Here is a 20,593-nt window from a genome sequence, read left to right as displayed (position 1 = left end):
AAAGTCCGCGGACCGCCTCTGTTCGTACTCCCTCTTTGTTTGAGTATTGCAGATCACAAGATACTGTTGTCCTCGAACTTGAAATTAACCATCGAGCAGTGCTACTGCTGCTGCTGCGGCCAATGTGGTACACAATGTACACAGGGAGAGACACAGCCAGGCGAGTCAGTCAGTCTGTAAACGTAACCAGTCCCACAAGCAGAGGACTAATGGAGCTGTGGCCGTCTTCTCCCCGGCCCCCCTAAAGCAGAGGATTGGACGTATAATATTGTAATCTGTCTCTGTTTAGTTTCTTCTCCTTCATGCGACGGTTCTGAAACCAGATCTTTACTTGTCGGTCGGTCAGGTTGAGCATCCGAGACAGTTGCAGCCGCTTCTCCTTGTTTATGTACACACTGAAAAAGAATTCTCTTTCAAGTTCTCTGATTTGATATTTGGAATAAGGGCACCTTTTCTTCCGGGTCCTCTGTCCACCTGAAAGCCACAAAAATAGAAGAGGGAGAAGAAGAAATACAGGCGTCACAGAAAATCGAAACACTTCAAATTAGCCGTGACTATTTTACAGAAAGAGATTTATACGGGTGGGATGTCGCCCAGATTACGCATGAGAGGATTTCCTGAACATGAAGCATTAATAACATATTTCCCATTTCAACCTTTCAAGTGTCATATATACTGATATTATATTACACTGGAAAGATTACCAAGCCATTCGCTGCTGGCTCGCTAGACAATACACTTGGGCTTTGACCCCTACTAGCAAGTGAAAACAACAAGTTCACTTTAAAGTAGACGCCTCTGGTAGACGCAGGTAAATGAGACTCTGCTGCATTGAGTTTTACGTGAAAACTTTTTGGTTTGTTTGTTTTTTGTTTTTTACAGAGCAAATAAAGGGGAAATGTACAAGTAGGAACAGCAGCTCCATGATAGCTTTAACATAAGACCTCGTGTGTGCTAAACCTTAAACCAGAGGCACCACCCTCATTACATGCAAGGGCTCTTTTTAACGCTAAGAACCCGTGAAACAAGCACGGTCATAATAAGTGGATATAATCAACGCGGATCTGTATAGCAACTCATTGCGGGTATTACTGGGTATATATATATATATATTGGTAATATATTATATACAATATATATATTGGTAAACATCAGGGAGTTTTACAGAAAAATATCCGTCTTGGTGTCTTTCACGGCCAATTTCAACTCCAAACACGTGATCCTGCAGTTTATAACAAAGTTTTGTTGGGGGGTGGGGGGGGGGGTGGGGGGGTCTGCAGGCCCTCTATAAACCTTATATGCTTATAAAACAGCATATAAAATTTTTAACAGCGGCGCGCAAGATTGCAAACTTTCTCTCATAACCGAGGCGCTGACTTTAATACGTACTGCTGCCGCCGGTTTTCTCCTCATTGTTGCCGGAAGACAACTCCGGGCTGCTCGTTTCATCCCGCTGCTCCTTCGACTCGCTGTCCGGGCACGATGGCGCTTCCTCCTGCACGGAGCCGGGAGGCTTGGTCGCCGTTTTGTCCCCTGAGTAGCCATTCGCGGAGGAGCTCTCCGACGCGTTCCCGTACGCCGTCTCGTAAAACTGGTCGAAAGCTTGCGGCAGCACTCCATTTCTGCCCACATTCCCATAGAAATTGGTGGCAGCGGAGCCAGCGCTCGCGTGGTGGTGATGGTGGTGGTGGTGGTATGCGGCAGCGGCGGCTGCTGGGCTGCTTTTACCGAACATGTCCCCTACGACGGCGGATTGAGCTGACAGGCAGTCCCGGTGTACCATGTCCTCCGCGCTGGGGTAGCACTGAGGCAAGTTCCCCCGGTGCGGCCATTTACCGGATGCATCAATGGCTGCATAGTCCCTGAATGTCACTTCTCTGACGGGTTGAACCTGCGGCAGGTTAGAGGAGTAGGAGTATGTCATGGGGCGGGTGGACGGGGTCTGGGACAAAAACGATGGAAGACCGGAGAAATCAGCCCCCGCCGACACATAATACGTGCAGCTGGGCAGATACATGTTCGATCCGACGGGGACCCTTTCGTCAAAATCCATCATCGTATTCACCCACTTCTACAACTCTCTGCTGGGCTACGATTCCTCTATAACCGCCCTGAACATGGCTCTGAAGCGCCGTGCCTCTTGCCTCTTTGAAGCAGGTTCGCTAAGCAGAAATTGGGAGACGTAGGCTGACGTGGAGAGTCATCTCCATCCACTCCACGGAGGAGGAGGTCACGTGACCGACCACACGGCAGAAATTGACAGATTTTCAGGCCCCACTTGTGTGTGCGTGCAGTGTGTGCGCGTATAGTGTGTGAGCGCGCGCCACTTCGCGCGTGCGCTTGCAGGAAAGAGTGTGTGCGTGTAGGAGTGTAAGAGACATGACTGCTGTGTGTCCTAAAGCTTGACATTGGTGCTTTTATCGCCATGTTTGCTTAAAAATAAATTCCTTAACATGCAACCATGTCAGGAGAATGATGAACCATAAATGGATGCTGCCTGTTGCAGTCAAAGTTTTATGCAGAGTATTTACACCTCAGATGCTGAAATCACTTTTCAGTCTTTCGGGGGGAAATGAAGATGAATGTATGAAGATTTTTTTAATAGCAAAATGAAAAAAAAGAAGGATCATGAACACTACATTGTCCAAACTCTATCTAGTTGTACTAATATGAACTATATAACTCGAACAACACATTATCAGAGGAAGAAAACAGCTTATCTGTAAAGTCCGCTTTTAGAAATGTCTGAGTGGTCATCATTAGGTGGCTTTTACGGCACAGCATTTGGCTGAGTGGGCATTTGGTTATCAGGGTCATGTTCAAAGTAGCGGCTAATGTTTCAGCTGGCCACAGCCTTGTGTTAGAACCATTATAAGACCAAACTGGAATTTTGACAGGATAAATTCAAAACGTCTTTAAAATAGGTAGCTCGAGGAACAGTTTCTAACTTCAAGACATAAAACACACAGTGTGTGTATAAAACCTTATGCCATTAATGGATTATCAAATAATAATATTAAGACGTTTACTTGAAATTATTGTGATAGTTAATACGTACCCACGACATTAGAAGAAACGGACAGATATTCCACAAGCAACAGCGATCAATTGTTGAGAAAAATACTCATCAGCTGAAAGTTACAGTCTGTTGCCTAAATATAGAATGCTTCAATGTCCATATTTAACTAGCTTGTTGCTGAATAACAACATTGTTCCATTTTTAACGGGTTTCGCCTCGCTTTGCTTCAAGTTAACAATTTTATGCATCTGCTGGCAGCTTTTAAAGTTGCAACATTCAAGCTTGCTCCACTTTTACGCATGGCGATCTCGCAGCATTTTGGTCCAAATATGTATCCAAATGTGCACTGTTAAGTAAGAAGACGGCGTCCAGAAATTTACATGGAATTTAGATATCATTATGTACTGACAAATAATAACTTCCACCAGTTCCGTGATATTTTTACCCAGATGAACAACGAAAAACATTTACGTAAATCTCACCACCGTGTAAAATCGTTTCTAAACAAATATTTTTACAGTTATAGCTCGGAACATGTTAGCAACTAATGTCCTCTGTGAATATTTTTAAGTATTGGATGTAGATAATCCAAATGGTTTAGATTGTCCTATGGAGAGAAAACCTACAGACAGAGGTCTATTCCTCACAGAAACTAAAGTAAAACAAGACAAGAAATGTGTTGAATCCTGTGAAATAAATTTCTGCTATTTGAATTGGGGAAACACGCCACAGTGCACATTCCCCGGCTCCCTGCTCTGAGGCCACCGTGGAGCTTGTTTTGGAGAGGCTGCAACCTGACTCTAATGTGCTGTGAATGAGAGACCTGAGCTCGGATTAAGACCGCCGCGGCTGGCCTGCCCCCACTGCCCAATGTGCATATAGGGATTCGAGGGGCTCTTGATGGCACATGTGAAACATGACCTTGAAATATCATACATACTAATAATACTGTGCGAGAACCAACTAATACTAGAACCCAGCGATTGTGTCAAAAAGAAAAACGGAAAAAAACCTGATATGAATTGTTCCCGACCCTTACAGGCAGTTTAATATGGATAAATTGCAGGGACACAAACAACTTGAGTGTCTTTGCGGCCACACGCTCCGCCTCTCGGTCAATCCAGACAAATTCTAAGAGTTGTGCCGAAGCTTTTAAGCTGTAATTGAGGACAGGATGCCCAGGAAAACCAAAGCCAGCACTGCACAGACCTGGGTTTTTATAGCTGCTATAGTATTCTTGTGCGCCTTTCCCCTCAAGCCAGACAGACACCACAAAATCGGTCAAGCGTGATTGGAAGTCACCACCTACACTGACTCAAAGTCAGCAGCTGGGGAATTTCAGCAACATAGAAACATGTGTCTGTACACAGCTAAGGTAAGAGTTCTCCTTTTAATAAATCGGTATTTCTCTAAGAAATGTCTAGAAATATTACAATTTTTGTTAATTTTAACAAAGACAGTGATCATAAAACAGTTGATACAAGTGAGCTGAGAGCCAGATTTATGTCAAATGTGCTTTCGTTAAAGGAAGTCGTTCTGTGGATCCTCAGTCCGCCTTTCGTGTGTTGTTTTTGGTCAGAAAAAAACTGCCGCCTGGCGCTGCGTAAAAGCTCTCAAAGCCAAAGCTTTGTCTCTTCGGTCGACTTCAAGTTCGGGGAGAGAGGGGGTCCTTCACAAAGAGCACAGGGCTCCATTTGCCCCGGATGGAGTTCCATTTAATTGCCTTTGCATCCACTCATGCCTTGAGTCGCAAGATTGCCTGATAACGTGAATTTATAACTGCAAGCAGCTAATAGTATGTCTGTTATTAGAGTTGTGGGCCCTAATCGTCTGCTGTGGTTTTTAGGTTTTATCCAAATTATTAATAGAAGAGAAAACAACACACTCCTTGTGTGACTTCGTGCTCAAAGCGACCCCTTAGAGTTCAGCTTTGTCTTGTGCCTAGTATCCACAGTCAGCATCTAGTTGATATTTTTATGATAATAATAATAACAATAATAGTAATAATAAAGGGGGTTGGGGTATAAGACATAACCACGCGAGACTATTCAATAGATTTGACACCAAGACAGACAAATAAGTGACTTTACTCAAGGGCACTCGTTTTTCTGACCTTAAAGTTTCCTTGTTGTGTTTTCTTTAACGCACACAGTACGCATAAACACACATTGGATTTGCTTTTTTTAGAACAAACACGCAATTAAAGAAAATTGTGCATAAAATAGCAACACTTCAAAATAAGAGTCCTTGGTTTGGCATAGTGGCATAGTTTGGCATTGTTTTTCCGTTTTTTGGGGGTTTTTTTTGTAGTCAGGAAGAGAATGCGACGTGTAGATTGCCCAATCCTTGTGCCATAAAACCTTGTCAGACAACAAGTAAACAATCAAGTGTGGGGAGGATCTGAAAGTACAGTTTAACGCCCTGTCAGGTAGGCCCTATAGGCCGTAAAGGGGGCTAAATAGGAGTATTCAATCTCCTGCAGTGAAACCTCCTGTAGTTTCAGTCTTCAAGGAAAAGAAAAAGCTCAGAGCTTTACTACAGGCTGTTTTTTGTTTTCATTCTGTGGCTGAGAAATGGGCCACCACACCTGCACCTCAGAGGATCTATTGACTAGATTCTTCATCTCAAAATCTTTAGTCTTCCTTAGTCTAAACAAATACACAAACAGTCGACCAACACAAAAAGAACACAGGTGTTTGATTGTGCCTTTTAATGAGCGTGTTCCTATATTTTCAATAAAACACAATTTTACTAAACACTTTGCTTTATTGCGCATAAACCAGCCGGGAACTGCACTACCAAAATAGCCAACAGATTAGCCTAGAGTAGACTAATCATGGCTTCCTTTATTTCTGTTTCGCCAAAGCAGTTCTTCAAACTGCAAATTCGTCTGCTTGTGTGTCCTAAAAAATCGCACTACATTAATATATAAAGTGTTTTTGAACTTGAATTGTACATGGGCTTGCTCAGCCGCCACCATCTTGCTGGGGGATTATAAAACCATCAGACTGGAACATGAAACAATCAGAGCTCGCACTTGGTTGCATACAAACGAACGAGCTGGAATATATCAGCAAACGTGAACCTGATTAAGCGAACATCTGTTGATTTATCCACAGGTGACAGAAACGAGGGCGATGACAGAGAGGCCTGGCGGACCACACAAGGGCTCCAGGGCGAAACTGACCAACTCCACGGTCAACGGGAGCGCCTCCGGCTAGTCAGGGGAGAATCACAAGGCTGGATTAGCCTGCAGAGGGTGTCATGAGAAACAAGGCGCCAGGAGGAGCGGGACTGGACAAAAGGACATAAAGTGGACTGTAGTGTGGGGAATAAAAGAACATTTATAAAGAGGTCATTTGAAAGAATAACAAGGAATACGAGAAAGAACCAAGACGCAAGTAAAGCGAAATTAAAGGATTTCATCTTCATTAATAAAAAAAAACACCTCACAAAGTACAAAATAGAATAATGAAATAGAAAATTCAAAATTTTTTTACATGAAAAGCGTTCGGCAAATAAACCCAGAAATTGTGAGTATTCTTAGAAGATCTTAGTTATTTTATTTCTTATAGGTAACCAGTTGGATTTTAGTCCTCTAATAAATAAAACTAGAAGCCTACATGCGCCAGATCTTTGGTTGAGTTCCAGTGTTTAGTTGCGATCTCCCACAACATGAAAAAATCGTTTTGAAAGGACATTTGATAAAATTACACGGCCATGCGACGTTTAGTTTTACTAAAAAATCTGTTTGGGGTCTAAAAACAGGCGCAGTGTGCGTCAAATAACGCAAATCCCGACCTGCGTTTCTTTCTTTCTTTCTTTCTTACTAAAAAGTCACATTTTTACACCACATTAACCTTCAGTATTTTCCTCTTCTGTTGTATATTTTTTCAGCTTGCTCGGCCCTGAAATGATCTTCTCAAGATGTTGACATCTTGCGGACGCAACGCCGAGTTTCTTGCTTTTTTTCTTTTTCTTTTCTTTTCTTTTCTTTTTTCTTTTGTTTAATTGCTGAATCTAAGCTCAAATAATAATGGACGACTTCAAATATTCTACTTTCGTTCACAAATATAAATGGCCCTCATGGTTACCAAATCATCGTGAAATAACGGATTATACTTTAAACTGTCAAGTGGATTTTAATTCTTTTTTTTCTTTACGTGGATTCACAAACAAATGTGAAACTCCCGCAATTTGCTTCACTTATTATAAATGAATCTTCTAAATCAGGTAAGATGATTCAGTGAATTTGCTATTTATATAAGAGAAGGACAGCAGGTTCTAAAAAACAACAACAACATGTATTTCTTTCGTTTCCGTGGAGTCTTTTCGACTTGCCCACATAATAAGAATTCAAGTTATCGCAGATCAACTGATCACACAATTGATTCGACATATTATGTATAATGATCTTTGTTATTATTGACCACCATTTAAAATGAACAATTTTGTGCTGGGGGTGTTCGCAAACCTACAAACGAGTGGCTAGCTTTGACTGCGATCCATGACGCATACTTGCCCGGTACATCCTTCTTAAATCTAGTCTGTATACCCTTCGTGAATGAAGACAGTAAATTTTGGGGCATTTATACTTGAAACCAAATGAGATGATCTGATATCCGGACAGGAAACCCGCTCTCTCTATAAAGACTGAGGCGCCGACTGGGGCATGGAGGAGGCTTTCATATAATCTCGGTCAAGTGCTTCTATTTGACCGCTGTCACGGTCTTGGGTAAGCTTATGTCCGCTTGGGGTCTTTGTGCTGTATTACAAGATTATCTTCTAAAATCACGCTATCAAGCTTGAAAGCTGCACTGCAGGCTAAGTGAAGGTTGCAGGCCTGTCCTCCATTATGCTCAGAGACAGCGAAGGTCAATGTAAAGAGCAACGCAAAGAGCCGGCCCTGAATGCAGAGCTCATTCACGGCTGACAGCGCGTGGAGTTATATTGTGCATCGTGTACAACACAGTTTCTACAATCTAAGCATGTCAAATTGTCCAGTGTTATTTTATAGGACGCATTTTTTATTTAAAGAAAACACTAACAGTGACTTCTGTCCATTGCTTGTTTTGTTTTTATCATTGCCTCCCACTTAAAAGCTGATAGTAAAATAGAAACGCGTTGAAATTTCTGCGCTTTCAAAACTCATTCTCTAGTTTATTTGACATTCTAGAACATGCTGATTGAAACCTTTTTTATTCTCTAAAACAAGCTGTAATACACTCTTTATCCTTAGTGTGGCAGCAGAATGCAATTTTTGAACACAGTGCGGTCCAGCCTCCAGAGTTTTCCAGCCACGGTCCGTGGGCTGTCCAATCAAAGATGGCTATCGCGAGGAGAGAGGGGTAGGCGGAGCATTGCGCTTTGAGCTTTGGACTCTCACGTTGTTTCTCAGGCTGCAGGCGGGGCTTTCGTGTTTGTTTTGGTTTTCACTAAGCCAATAGCAACACGCTCTACTTCCTCGTAGCCAATAAACTTACACTTAGGTAATGCCACAAGTAACTTCCGCTCCGCAGCTTCCGCCTCTTCAACGCTCTCCTGTGTGTTTTTCGGGAGCAGAGGCGCATTCAGGAGTCAGACATCAAACTTTTCTCCACATCTATGTGCTTGTTTAACACGTGCGCGCCCCGCCGCGCCGACGTCAGAAAACGTGGCAGAGACGTAACATCGCATTTCCTGCTCTCTGACTGCTGTCTCACATGGCTCTGGTGTTTGTCCTGATCAGCCAGCTGGGCATGTGCGTGACAGGAGCACAAGATATGGCACTACAGAGCATTTAAAAACGGCTCATAATCCGGCCCACTGTTGACTTACTTTATGCAATCCATAGCAAATGTTTGTTTTCATCCTACTAAGGTGAGTTTTTAACGCGGAAAAGAAAGTAAATACCGTATGAATGGTAAATTAAACTCGCTGATCAAAATCTGTTCAAAGCCTAAGAACAGCAAACAAAAAAGGAACATAAAGTAGATATTAGACTTATGGATATAAATGACACAAAGGCTGAAAATTTCAGTCAGACTAAGCGACTGGGGTTTTGGCTATAACCAAACAACAAAGAGGATATTGATTATGCGAATAAACTATATAGTAAGTAAGTAAGTAAGTAATAATAATAATAATAATAAATTAACAACATTATCCTCGTCATTGGGTGATAAAAAACAGGATAAGATGAAATAAGATGTTTAAATTAATAATAATTATCTCTATGTATCTATATATCTATCTATCTATCTATCTATCTATATATATATATATATATATATATATATATATTAAACCTTAAGGTTAACCTAGTACCCAGTGGCTATAGCGATGTCTGCGATTTCACGACTGACAACTATCTGGTAATGCGATTAACTGTAGTACACAGATTGTTTTGTTTTTTTTTTCTTTTGTATCTATCCTTCAACTCTACGTAGTCTCTCAAGAAAATATTTAAGGATAACAATTTAACAGACAGACACAATGTACACAATAACATTTACACCATACCTAGAAATTCTGACCTTTTTAATTCACATTTTATTTAGGAAAATAAATCTAAGCACACACTAAATATGTTATTTATTTCCATGTTTTTATTTTTCATTGTTTTGAAATGAAACAGTTCCGTGCGAAACAGTGCTGTCGGGAAGACACCAAACACGTAACCCTCTGAATAAACTCTGCAATCCAGTCCTAATCGTCGGGTTGAATAGGTCGAAATTTCGAAGGCATTCTCTTAGATCTTTTAAAGGGAGTTTCAATGTAAGCCTACTTAAAACAATAAAGCATAATCAAACAGATACGGGATTCTCATAAGTGTTCACTGGTTTTTTTTGTTCTCTCACATTTTCAACAAAGACCAACGAAGGTGAATACTTTGCCAAAAGAAACTTTCTGATTCATCAATCCGGAAAATATTTGGGCTTTTTTCAAATTATATAAATATTAATATACATTTTTGTTTGCTTTGATTTTAGTTTAAAAAAAAAACACACAATCTCGGCGCTCTTTCACAAACGCTTAACTTTGACTTTAACACACAGAAAAACATTTCATATTAAATCAATGGTTTCCAGTGTGCAGTGAGTCCGTGTGAGCACTGCGGACATATCGCAAAGTTTAATATGTCTTCAATAAAAAATAAATTGTGGTTCCACTTGTTCCTCCTGCGTATGTTTATTCTCCCGCGTGGTCAAAGTCAAGGCTAAAACACTAGGGCTACTGACTAAGTTCATTATTATTATTATTATTATTATTATTATTATTATTATTATTATTCAGGCCTCTAAGCTTTGAATGGGATGTCCTGACCACTACAGTATTTTCCACAGTCGTCACTAGATGGCGATGTAAGCTTATATTTCAGCACAGACCAGCCTCAACTGATTTATTTCCTCTAATCCCAGAGCCAAACGGGAGTCTACAGCACAGTTCAAATATTTGACTTTCTAAATAGAATTTGTATATAGCATTTCTGGATAAAGTTCACCTCAAACCCAGAAAAGCCACTACGAGATAGTATAACTGTAAAAGCTGGCTGTGCGTCTCTACAGCAAATCTGTGGGCCTTCATCGTATTTTAAATTCCTATCCCGTAAAAAGGAAAATTCGCCTTTTTTGTTCTTAAATAAGGTAAATACGTTTAAAGGAAAAATAATGTTTATATTAAATTGAGCTATAATCACTCAAATAAACTCAAAGGATAAAAACTTAGATAAAATTCAACCAAGTCCATATTTTATTGGAACGGACTTTAACGCCGACATATTGGGACTCACACACAACCTGGATATCACGCCGGAATTTACTTTTACACTTATTTTCAAACACAAGAATACGCACACACATTATAAAAGCTATGATTGACATGAACACACATCAGTCATATCATATGACGATTATCTAAGCATGATAATAAGAATTGCACCATGGACTGAATATGCATGAGAGCACGGATTCATATGATAAAACTACACTTCATACAAGTTAAACATGTGGGTAGGTTTTTAAAAAAAAAAAAAAAGAAGAAGAAGAAGAAGCCGGGATTGATTAATATTTAACATCCCACAAGGTCCAAATTTGTCACACCGTCACTTCCTGTGAATCTTCCATTTATCACTCTCGTTAAAAAGTTGTAGTCTAGATAAAGGTGTAGCTCGGTGGCGCACACACCTGAGGTCACTTTGAGAGTGAGCATGCCAAAAGAAAATAATAATAATAATATTAACAAGAAGAAGAAGTCACGCCTACTGCAGCTATACATTTTCTCTTTTCTCCCACTTGAGTCTCTGAACAATATTTAACAACAAGTAGCAGGAAGAGGTGGGTCCGGAAAGTTTGTCTGGGGAGCTCCGGGAAAACATTTGCCTACATACATATGAATCATAATCGGTCATGAAGGAGCTGCTTGCCCTAATCCATGTGTCCGTGTGTGTGTGTGAGTGCGTGCGTGTGTGTGTGTGTGTTTTAATTTCCCATAGATTTTGTCCGTCATCTAAAAAACAAAAATCAAAAAAATGTGTAAAAAAAAGAAAAAAGAGAAAAAGAGAAAAAAGAAAAAGAAACTAGCTGATAGTTTTCAGCTTGTTGACGATTTTCTTCTCCTTTACGCGTCTGTTTTGAAACCATATCGTGACCTGTCGCTCGGACAGGTTGGTCTGAGCGGATATCCTCCTCCTTTTGTCCTTTGTGATAAATTTATTGGCGGCGTACTCGCGCTCGAGTTCCTTCAGTTGCACCTTGGTGTATGGCACGCGCTTCTTTCTTCCACGTCGATAAGACCCGGAGTCTCCCCCGGCGTGAGACACTGCGTCTGAGAAGGAAAAAAAAGACAGAGAGAGAGAGACAAAAGAACATGTGATAATCTGCCTCTAAACTTACTCTCAGAATAAAAATTCCCCTCCCACGAAATTAAAAAAAAAAGAAAATGTAAATAGTTGAGTGACACACTTTCAACTTTTTTTTAAATATAATAAAATATTTCAGGATATTTGAGGTTATTGATGAAAATGGGAAATCCTCAAACCAACTGGACAGGCTTGACTCTTTAATGATAAGTGATTGATAAAACAATAGAAAAATGTATTTGTGTAATTTTCTCAAAGGAAAACGCAACTTAGCGCATTTTAAAGCGTCCTGATATTAATCTAGTCGTTTTAACGCTCTTTGCTGTATTGTCGCTTATTTGTGGTTAAACTATAGTTTTGGCTATAACGTGGTTATAGCATACATTTGAGATGTTCTTCCCACAGTGAGGGAGATTTTATCAACACGCCATGTACTACTGCACCATACATACTGGATTTGCTGTGTGTACTATCGGACTTAAATTGTCAAAAAGCTGCTTCCTGTAAAGGATGGATTCTGTGTAAGGCACATGCCTACCTGGTATGGAGGATTTCCACATGTGTCCGGGCTGAGGCTGTTCCTTGGCGCAGTAGACCTGGCTGTTCCAGCCGTTGGAAGCGAGAGTCCACGGTTGGTAGCTCTCCATAGGCAGAAGAGACTCGTGTCTGGCCTCTGAAGACGCGCTGATAGTTGGCACTACTGGGACGTCCAGGTAACTGGGGACAGGCTGGTACGGGCCAGAGGGATACGTTGGATAAAAAGAAAATTCCTTTGCCCGGGAGGCGAAATCGTCGCCTGAGGCGGACGTGTCCATGTATTTCTCCCCATACGCGGAGGGGGGCTGCGCTCCGCACGACTTTATGCTGCTGTGATGCGACATTCTGCACGGGTAACCGAAGTACCCGTACGGCAGGGACGCGCTGGACGAATTCTGAGCTGCAGAGCAGGGGCTGCACTGTTTCACAGGCTCGCCCATCCCGGAGGTGTGCACGTCGCTGGACGAGTACGCCGTGCTTGGTGCCAGGGATGCGGGGTGCGCCATCAGATTCCTGCACTGGTTCGCAGCAAAGTTGCCACCAGCAAAACCCTCCATGTTCTTGCTCACTTCATCGGAACCGCCGCCGTTGTCGTAGAGGAACATCACCGACGGGTCGACCCAGCGAGGACGGAGGAGCAGTGACGTTGTCATAGCACGGCATCCAACATTGAAGCTTATGGCTCTTTTTTAAAAAGCCCTCAGACTGAAAAAAGGGAGATACTGCTTCCCGGAGAGTAAAGCCACTCTGACGCGCACAAGAGCGCAGATGTGGCGCTGTTATTGGTCCAGATGTGGTCACGTGACCGGGCTATGCAAAGAGGACGGTAAACATCAGCAGATAATTAAATGGAGAAAAATGCGGCGAAGGGAAGGTGACTGCACCTATCGAGGGGTTTGACTTTTGTCATATTTGATTTAACCAGCATGGATGATGTGCATTAATTTCAAAACAGAACGTAAGGTACAATTTACATGAATCTGTGCTTACGCTCATTTAGGTTTCATGCATCCAAATGATAGAATTTCGTCATTTTGAGAGGAGAAATGCTTATTTTCACATATAAAGTGCAAACAAGAGTCGATTATTTAAAGGTATGCAACATTTTTTTTTTAAAAAAAGAAAGAAAACCGTTGTGACCCAGGCAGTTACATATGACTCATATGCACCGCTTTTGGCCTTTACGCATGCATACTGACCTGCCTTTGTTTGCCTCGCTGTACAAATTCTAATATTATAACACTCTTTACAACAGAACCTTCTTAGTGTAAAAATAAAGTCTGATATATCTGTGCATTGCCCCGATATACACGGAATTAAACAGGGTACTTCTGTCTTCCGCTGATACGCCTCTGTTTGCGCTTTATCCGATAGGACGTGTAAGATAAAAAACAAAAAGTTTGATCCTAGTAACTTGGAGGTATTGAAATAACACATATATAATATATATAAACACGTATAATGAGGCGCATGCGTGTAGTTCTGAAAAGGAGACAGGGTTCACTTGTGTATTTCGATAGCAGTTTAAAAAGAGAGAAAAGAGGACATGAGAGATAATCTCGTGTTGTGGGGGATTATTTTATACACTTGACTTCAGACATGTTTACAGTATGCAAAATCAGAAAACAGAAAAGCTCTCGACATGGTGTGTGTGCGTGTTTTTGCATAGGACGTAAACGCGGTTGGAGGCCAAGGTCAAGTTGAATGTTGCTGTCTAGCCATCCAGTCCCTCGGCCTATTCAGGCTTTGAAGAGACCGTCTGAGCTCTTGAAAAGAGCGGAAGAGGGGTGAGAATTCCTGTCCCAATGAACGCTATTGGAGGACATTAACTTTTACTGTCATTTTGTTATCTCCCCTGTTTACTCTTGCGAACTAGTTCGAACCCGCTCCTTCTTCTACTTCTTCTTCTGGGTGGCACGTAGGCCTACCTTTGAATCCCAGCGTTGGAAATGTAAAAAGGATCGTGCTGGGGTTTTGTTTTATTATTCTTTTGGAGGTGTTTCTTTCTCTCTTTTTTCTTCTTCTTTTGGTAGACATGTGTGAAAAAGAAAACGTGTGTGTGTGTGTGTGTGTGTGTGTGTGTGTGTGTGTGTGTGTGTGTGTGTGTGTGTGTGTGTGTGTGTGTGTGTGTGTCTGGTCTGCTGGTTAGTGTTTATGACCAGTGGCTCTCCGTCTATTCACTGCAGTAGGACCTGGTGGATTTTCCCTCGTGGTTGTTACCAGGTTTTCCAAATCCACCATAAATTGTCACCTACATGTCCCGTGTGTACTGTTTCTGCTATGAGACTGGGGAACTAAACACCCAAAGAGAAGCTCCTACTCATGGATGGAGGTGTTTAGCTTCAAGTCGAATACTTTATATGAGAACAGTACTTTTTAAAAATTGTTCCGTCACATTTGTTATCTAAAATATGAACAACTGTACAGTAAATTCCAACACATGGTTAACTTCGATAATATATCAAGTGAAACTAGATATTAATAAACAGTAAACACTGATTTAGGCAGTTTAGTTTTATATTGTGAACCGTAGACTTGCTGGCACCGGGCGCCAAAAAAGGGATGGACTGAGGTTGTTAAACAAAAGGAAGCTTAAGACAGCAGTTTGTGTTAAAAAATAAAAAATAAAAAATAGAAATAAATAAAAAGTGTGCTTGATGCTTTGTCTTTTTGGGGGGAGGTGCTTGATTTAAGAGGCATATGATGCAGATGGAGAGAGAGTATTTGGGATGGATATTTTTTTTCTCTTCTTTTTAATGAGTTCCACATTTATCCAAAAGAGAGAACACCCAAAGAGATTTAATCTTAATGTTTTGAGTTTGACTAAAAATGTAAAATAAATAGCAGATTATCGTTACCAAGTTTTTTCTTTGTTTTGTTTTTTTCAAATGAGCCATTAAACGCGGGTTTGTAACGTTTATTATTAAAGTGAAAGATTATGACATTCAGAACTAGGCTGCTGTCTGTCTTTTTGAGATCAAAGGGAAATCTGTTCCTTCCTTGGATTTGGATTGCAAAGGCTCTACCTTTTCAAAGACATCTCCGTTTAGACCCATAAACAGCGTCACATGCAACATTTATTTAGTAGTCAAATGGAAAAGTTATTGCATTCGGTGGATTTGAATAATTGTAAGGCTGAAGTAAAGGGGATTCAACACGAGCTGGTCGGGGTTGGTTCTGAAGTCATCGTACAAGAAAGCTCAAGTAATGAAATCATTCATCAGCAATATGCAACAATATTTATGAGTCTCGCTACAAGGCCCGGCCTGTTGACTACACTGCCTCGTGGCGTTCTCGTCGATAGTGCAAAGCTTTTTTTAAAAAACAAAATAACAAAATCAAAACAACAACAAAAAAACACGGTTGCGTTAATCCACACTGTGACATATGGACTTTGTTCGTGTTAAATCAAGCTGCATTTAATATCAGTATTCCATTCTTTTTTTTAATTTTCTTGCCCCAGAGAGACTCTTGAAAAAAAATTAGGAATCGTGTTTTCAATCTCCGTTCTGTCCTTTAATTGTTCATGTTACTCTCCTCCGGTAAGAAGACCAGCCATGGGGGCTGTCTGCGCGTCCATGTGGTCAGTCCAGACACGAGACATCCCATAGTACAATGAACACACAACAGGAGGGGGCCAGTGCCCGCCGAGGAGACGCACAATTCACCACTGGCTTGTGCTTAAATCGTGTGGCAGGAACCTTCGTTAGAAACACCTTTTAAACGCTTAGACGATTCACTATTGAATTCTTGTAGGATTTGCATTGTATTCTCTGATTTACGCCCGTAAGCGGGATAAAAAATGAAAGACTAAACGGTGATTAATCTTATATCTGTAAGTTCCACTAAATCAAAGTGAATCTAAATGGCATAAATTTGACGTGCACCCCTTGATCTATTTCAAGCATCCTGCAAAGTTTCTAAGACTGCACTTTGGGATTTGGCAGCAGAGCCTGGAGGCTTTTCTCTGAGGTCATTATCAAGGCTCAATCCCGTGTTTGTACTGGCACTGAAGTTATGCAGTCAGAGAAAGAAAGAGCGCATTTGATCCGCGGCCTGAGCCCATGAAGCCTTGGTAAAGCAGTCTATATAAAGTTATGCCCAGCTATAAATTTATATCCTTAATAGCATAAAATGGGACATAAAACAGGGTGCTAAGAACGTGCAGTCAAATGTCGGTGTTGATCGCACGTGCTTTTGTCAAAAAAAGCTGTCAAAACATAAGAGCCAGTATGTTTTTGTGGTTAAAGCAGGGAACCACAAGGCGGTCACACACTTGTCTTTTCCATATTTTCTGGACGACTGCCTGCACTGTGATTATGACGGACTGCATAAAAGTAACAAGGAAAGCTGGCCCACTTCATTCTCTTTTTTTTTTTTTTTGGGGGGGGGGGGGGGGGGGGGGGGGGGACACATGCAGTCTAAACTAAAGGTCTACAGTTCTCTAGGAAATCCTTACTCCCACGGTGTTCCCAATGTTCCCTCTTGACTGACACATTTGCTGCAACTTTTCGCTCTGCTTCAGTTTCTCTCGCCGTGGGCTCAAACGTTGCGTTAACAGCCTGCTAAACTATAGCCTGTAAGCTGCATGTGAAATCACTTTATTGGCATGCGAGAACCTCCGTAAATATACAGATCTGCGCTGCCTTTCACTGCATGTTCAGTCGGTTCCACATCTGTTGTATTTCTGATCCGAGGCCACCGTCCGATTGCAGCGAGTATTATTTGCTTTTAAATGCCATCAGGCCGACAAGAAGTCATTTTCTCCTTATCTAGCATCATCGTTACATTTTTAATTTGATCCACACATTATTATTGTTGTTGTTGTGTTTTGGGGATTTTTTTTATTATTATTTTTGCAAAATTTAAATAAAATATTTTTTAGCGAAGCAGGTTTTTCAGTGTATTTGTTTTCTTTTTCAATAATAGCATCGTGAGCGCTAAAATTCCTCCCAAATAAGCAACACTGCATTCGAAATTGTAGCGTAACCATTTTTTTAACTGTAAATATACATTTTGAGCAATGGAGTGAGGTTAAATATGTGCACCTGTTAAGCTGCGTTACAGAGGTTTTGCACTTTCTGCACTCCTAAAGCAAAGACGAAATTGTAAATGTCATTAAAACTGCAGCTCTGTCAATAAAACGCCACAAAACGACTGATTGGGTTTTCTTTTTCTTAACCTTAAGGTGATTTTTCCTTGTTTGTTTGTCTGGTTACAAAGATAGAGACTGAAATGGCTCGCCCGTTTTAAAATGTTGTCGGAATGTGGAGATTGAAATAGAATGGTTGCATTTCGTTACTTCAGAAGTCAAATACCTCTGCATGGACTGTTTTCCTATCTTCCTAATAATTTTCTATTGAGTTTTGAAACTTGCAAAATAGTTTAAAAACCATTATTATCAAAGTAGCATTGATTTTAAGGCATTAGCGGGGGAAAGGCCTGCACAGTTTGGCGTTCACGACCTGGAATTGAATGAAAAAAATGAAGACTTGGATAGTTTAATTAAAAAACAAAACAAAACAAAACTCCACGGGATGAACAATCTAAAGGCAAACAACTCAAAAAAAAAATTGCAGACGTAGTTGAGTTGATGTAAGGCCCTCTGTCTCCGTGCAGGTATTTTTCTAGTCAACCGAGGTGTGGTAAAGGCAGCAACTTAACCTATACTGAGATTTGTAAAACTACAAAACTCCTAAAACATTGGGCTTATTCACCGCGGGACCTATCTGTCTCACGCCTTCAAATACATGCAAATCAACGGGATGCCCGTTTGTATGTTGCTTTGCATCCACACATCATTATTTGAACGGCGGTTGTGGTAAAAAAAAAAAAAAAAAAAAAAAAACCTGAAAACTGAGGCCAGAAATGTGAATAGGATGATTTTGCCGGCAGTATAACTCAATAGCGCTCATTATTAGAGGCTAAAATTAGTGGAGAGCAGCGAGAAAACAGAGGCACATGAGCATGCAGTGGGGACTGATGACAGCGGCACTCTGGCAAAAAAAAAACGAAGAAAAAAAAACCCATTTGCAACCAGGCAGACTTGTAAATATCACCTTTCTCAAAGATGCCAGGGACCCACATACCAGACTAAAGAATTGCATGCACTCTTGTGAAATATCGGGGCTTTGCACCTGGTGTGTTGTCCTGCTGCTGCTGAACTAATGGTAAGCCATACCCCGTGATGTTTCCCCTTTTAATTGGGTAATACAGGTCTGATCTCAGTGGCTTGCTAAGCCCTTGGAGTAATAGCGTAGGGTGTGCGGGATGGAGCAGGGAAGTGCGATAAAAGAAGTTCTTACAGCACAGAGATTTCCAGCTGTATAGTCATCAGGACTCGTTTCGCTCCAAGGTCAACGAGTTAACTCTCTGGTAGCTGCGTCATCCCGTTTCAAGGCCAAGTTGAAGCAACGGAGACGGGAGGGGCCACCTTAGTGAGGAGAGTCTAAATTGTTATTTTCTTCCAGGTTCCTTGTGTGTGAAATGCAGTGCGCCTCAGCCAGCGGCTGGCTCAACAACCACCAAACTAATTCGTGCGCAATTCCATCGCGCACTGAAGCACATTTTGTGCTAAAAGCAAACATTGTGACAGATCTGCACCGCCGGGGCCAAGGATTGGATTACACGCAGACTGCGCAGGCTCCATGGTCAAGTTCAAGTTGGGCTGGCTAGTAAAACTAAGGGGCGCATTCTGCAGTGTCTGCCATGGGGGGCGCTCCCCACTCTTTGATCTTCCCCTGAAGAAGTAGACACTGGAGAGGCGCCTACACTGCAGTCCAGTTTTCTGCACTTGTGCCACAAGAATGTGGATCAAATGTTCATTGAATAAAAAATAATAATAACTGCGTTCCATGCTATGGAAATTGCTTTATGTAAATAAGTAAACCGCGTTCCACACCCAGCAAGCTCTCCAAACCAATCCGCTCTCCTTTACTATCTAAGCCAGACACGATATGTACTGTAAATGCACAAGGTCACCCATTGCGCAAAAGCATTTTCGAAGCGTTATCTCAACGTGATCACAAGATTTTATCTGCCCCATTACCATGACCCACGACCCATTACGTAACGAGCGAGGATCTTGGCGCTTGACCAACAAACACTGCGCGATGACCAGTGTTTATGATTTTTCAAAACAAAAGTAAAAAGTTCTTTCATTTCTTAGGCGTAATTATGTCATTTTGTAGTTAACAACTCCAGGTTAATTTTAACTCTGCGCACTACGTTTTTTATTTTAAGTTTAGGTGTCCTAAACTCATATAGATAGATAGATAGATAGATAGATAGATAGATAGATAGATAGATAGATAGATAGATAGATAGATAGATAGATAGATAGATAGATAGATAGATAAAACTATAGTCATAGCCTACTAAAGAAGCTGGAGAAGCAGGCTGTATGCAAGTGTGTGTCCATTAGAGCAAGATCAGTTTGGGAGGTAAGGTTACATAGATAGATAGAGCAACAAAAAGAAAGAAGAGAGGTGAGGGGTTTTTTCCAAACAGATGAAAGAGTCGGACGCGAAAGCCAAAGGAATTTCCCTCACTTCTCATCCGTCGCTATGGGGGAGGGGTGGCTGCTGCTCGGGGCCTTTTCTCACTTTCGGACAGGCGAGGGCGCACAAGGACAGCGGAGGGTGCTGGAAACCCACAGTATGTCCCTCTCCTCTCTGTGAGACCACATGGCACCGCCTATCTGTGACACACGATATGCATCCACATACATGCAGCCACACACAGCCTCGCAGTTCGAAAATCGCATGTGTGGAGGCACCTCTGTTATAACCACCTGGATAAAGTAGCTCAGTGTGCTCAAAGAGAAACGTGATTAAGGAAGTCATCAGCCTCAGCTCTTTAAAATGTTGCACTTAAACGGTACGTTGATGTTTGAATGTTGTCCCCAAGCTGTAATTGTTTTTAAGTTATAGCACGAATGCCTAATATTTTTGATAGCTGGGAGTTTAGAAACAGTCACACCAGCTTTTAATAAAACTTTATTTGCTGCAACTGTGTTAAATAAATGTTTTGGCCACGTTGGTGCAGTGAAGATGTCTTTACGCCTCGGAGGCAGAGTTCAAATGTGACCACTTCTAAACAGCAGCTACAAGCCCTACGTGCAGCAGGTTAGCGCTCCCATTATCACCATTCATTGACTTTTTGCTGAAACACTGCACGTCTGGGGAACTGGAAAAACG

The 20,593-nt window shown here is 41.4% G+C and overlaps 2 protein-coding genes across 3 annotated transcripts; both read right to left on the bottom strand.

Annotated features, from left to right (window-relative positions):
• Positions 1 to 241: 241 nt before the first annotated feature.
• Positions 242 to 2,056, bottom strand: hoxa11a (homeobox A11a). 2 transcript variants are annotated; one of them, XM_084919472.1, is made up of 3 exons: positions 1,502 to 2,056; positions 1,390 to 1,456; positions 242 to 474 (listed from the first exon to the last, which is right to left on the bottom strand). In XM_084919472.1, exons 1-3 carry the CDS (start codon positions 2,054 to 2,056, stop codon positions 242 to 244), a joined length of 855 nt encoding a protein of 284 aa, XP_084775598.1. The 2 variants fall into 2 exon arrangements, with proteins under 2 accessions (XP_084775598.1, XP_084775597.1); XM_084919471.1 differs by having other exon boundaries at positions 1,390 to 2,056.
• Positions 2,057 to 11,576: 9,520 nt separating this feature from the next.
• hoxa13a (homeobox A13a) lies at positions 11,577 to 13,048 on the bottom strand. The gene is made up of 2 exons (XM_084919391.1): positions 12,397 to 13,048; positions 11,577 to 11,824 (listed from the first exon to the last, which is right to left on the bottom strand). Exons 1-2 carry the CDS (start codon positions 13,046 to 13,048, stop codon positions 11,577 to 11,579), a joined length of 900 nt encoding a protein of 299 aa, XP_084775517.1.
• Between the last annotated feature and the right edge of the window lie 7,545 nt (positions 13,049 to 20,593).

This window comes from Perissodus microlepis, chromosome 22 (genome assembly GCF_051167445.1).
Source record: "Perissodus microlepis isolate ML-2025 ecotype Zambia chromosome 22, ASM5116744v1, whole genome shotgun sequence".
Classification (NCBI taxonomy): domain Eukaryota; kingdom Metazoa; phylum Chordata; class Actinopteri; order Cichliformes; family Cichlidae; genus Perissodus; species Perissodus microlepis.
The sequence above is the reverse complement of the archived record's forward strand: the minus strand, read 5'-3'. Positions and strand labels throughout refer to the sequence as shown.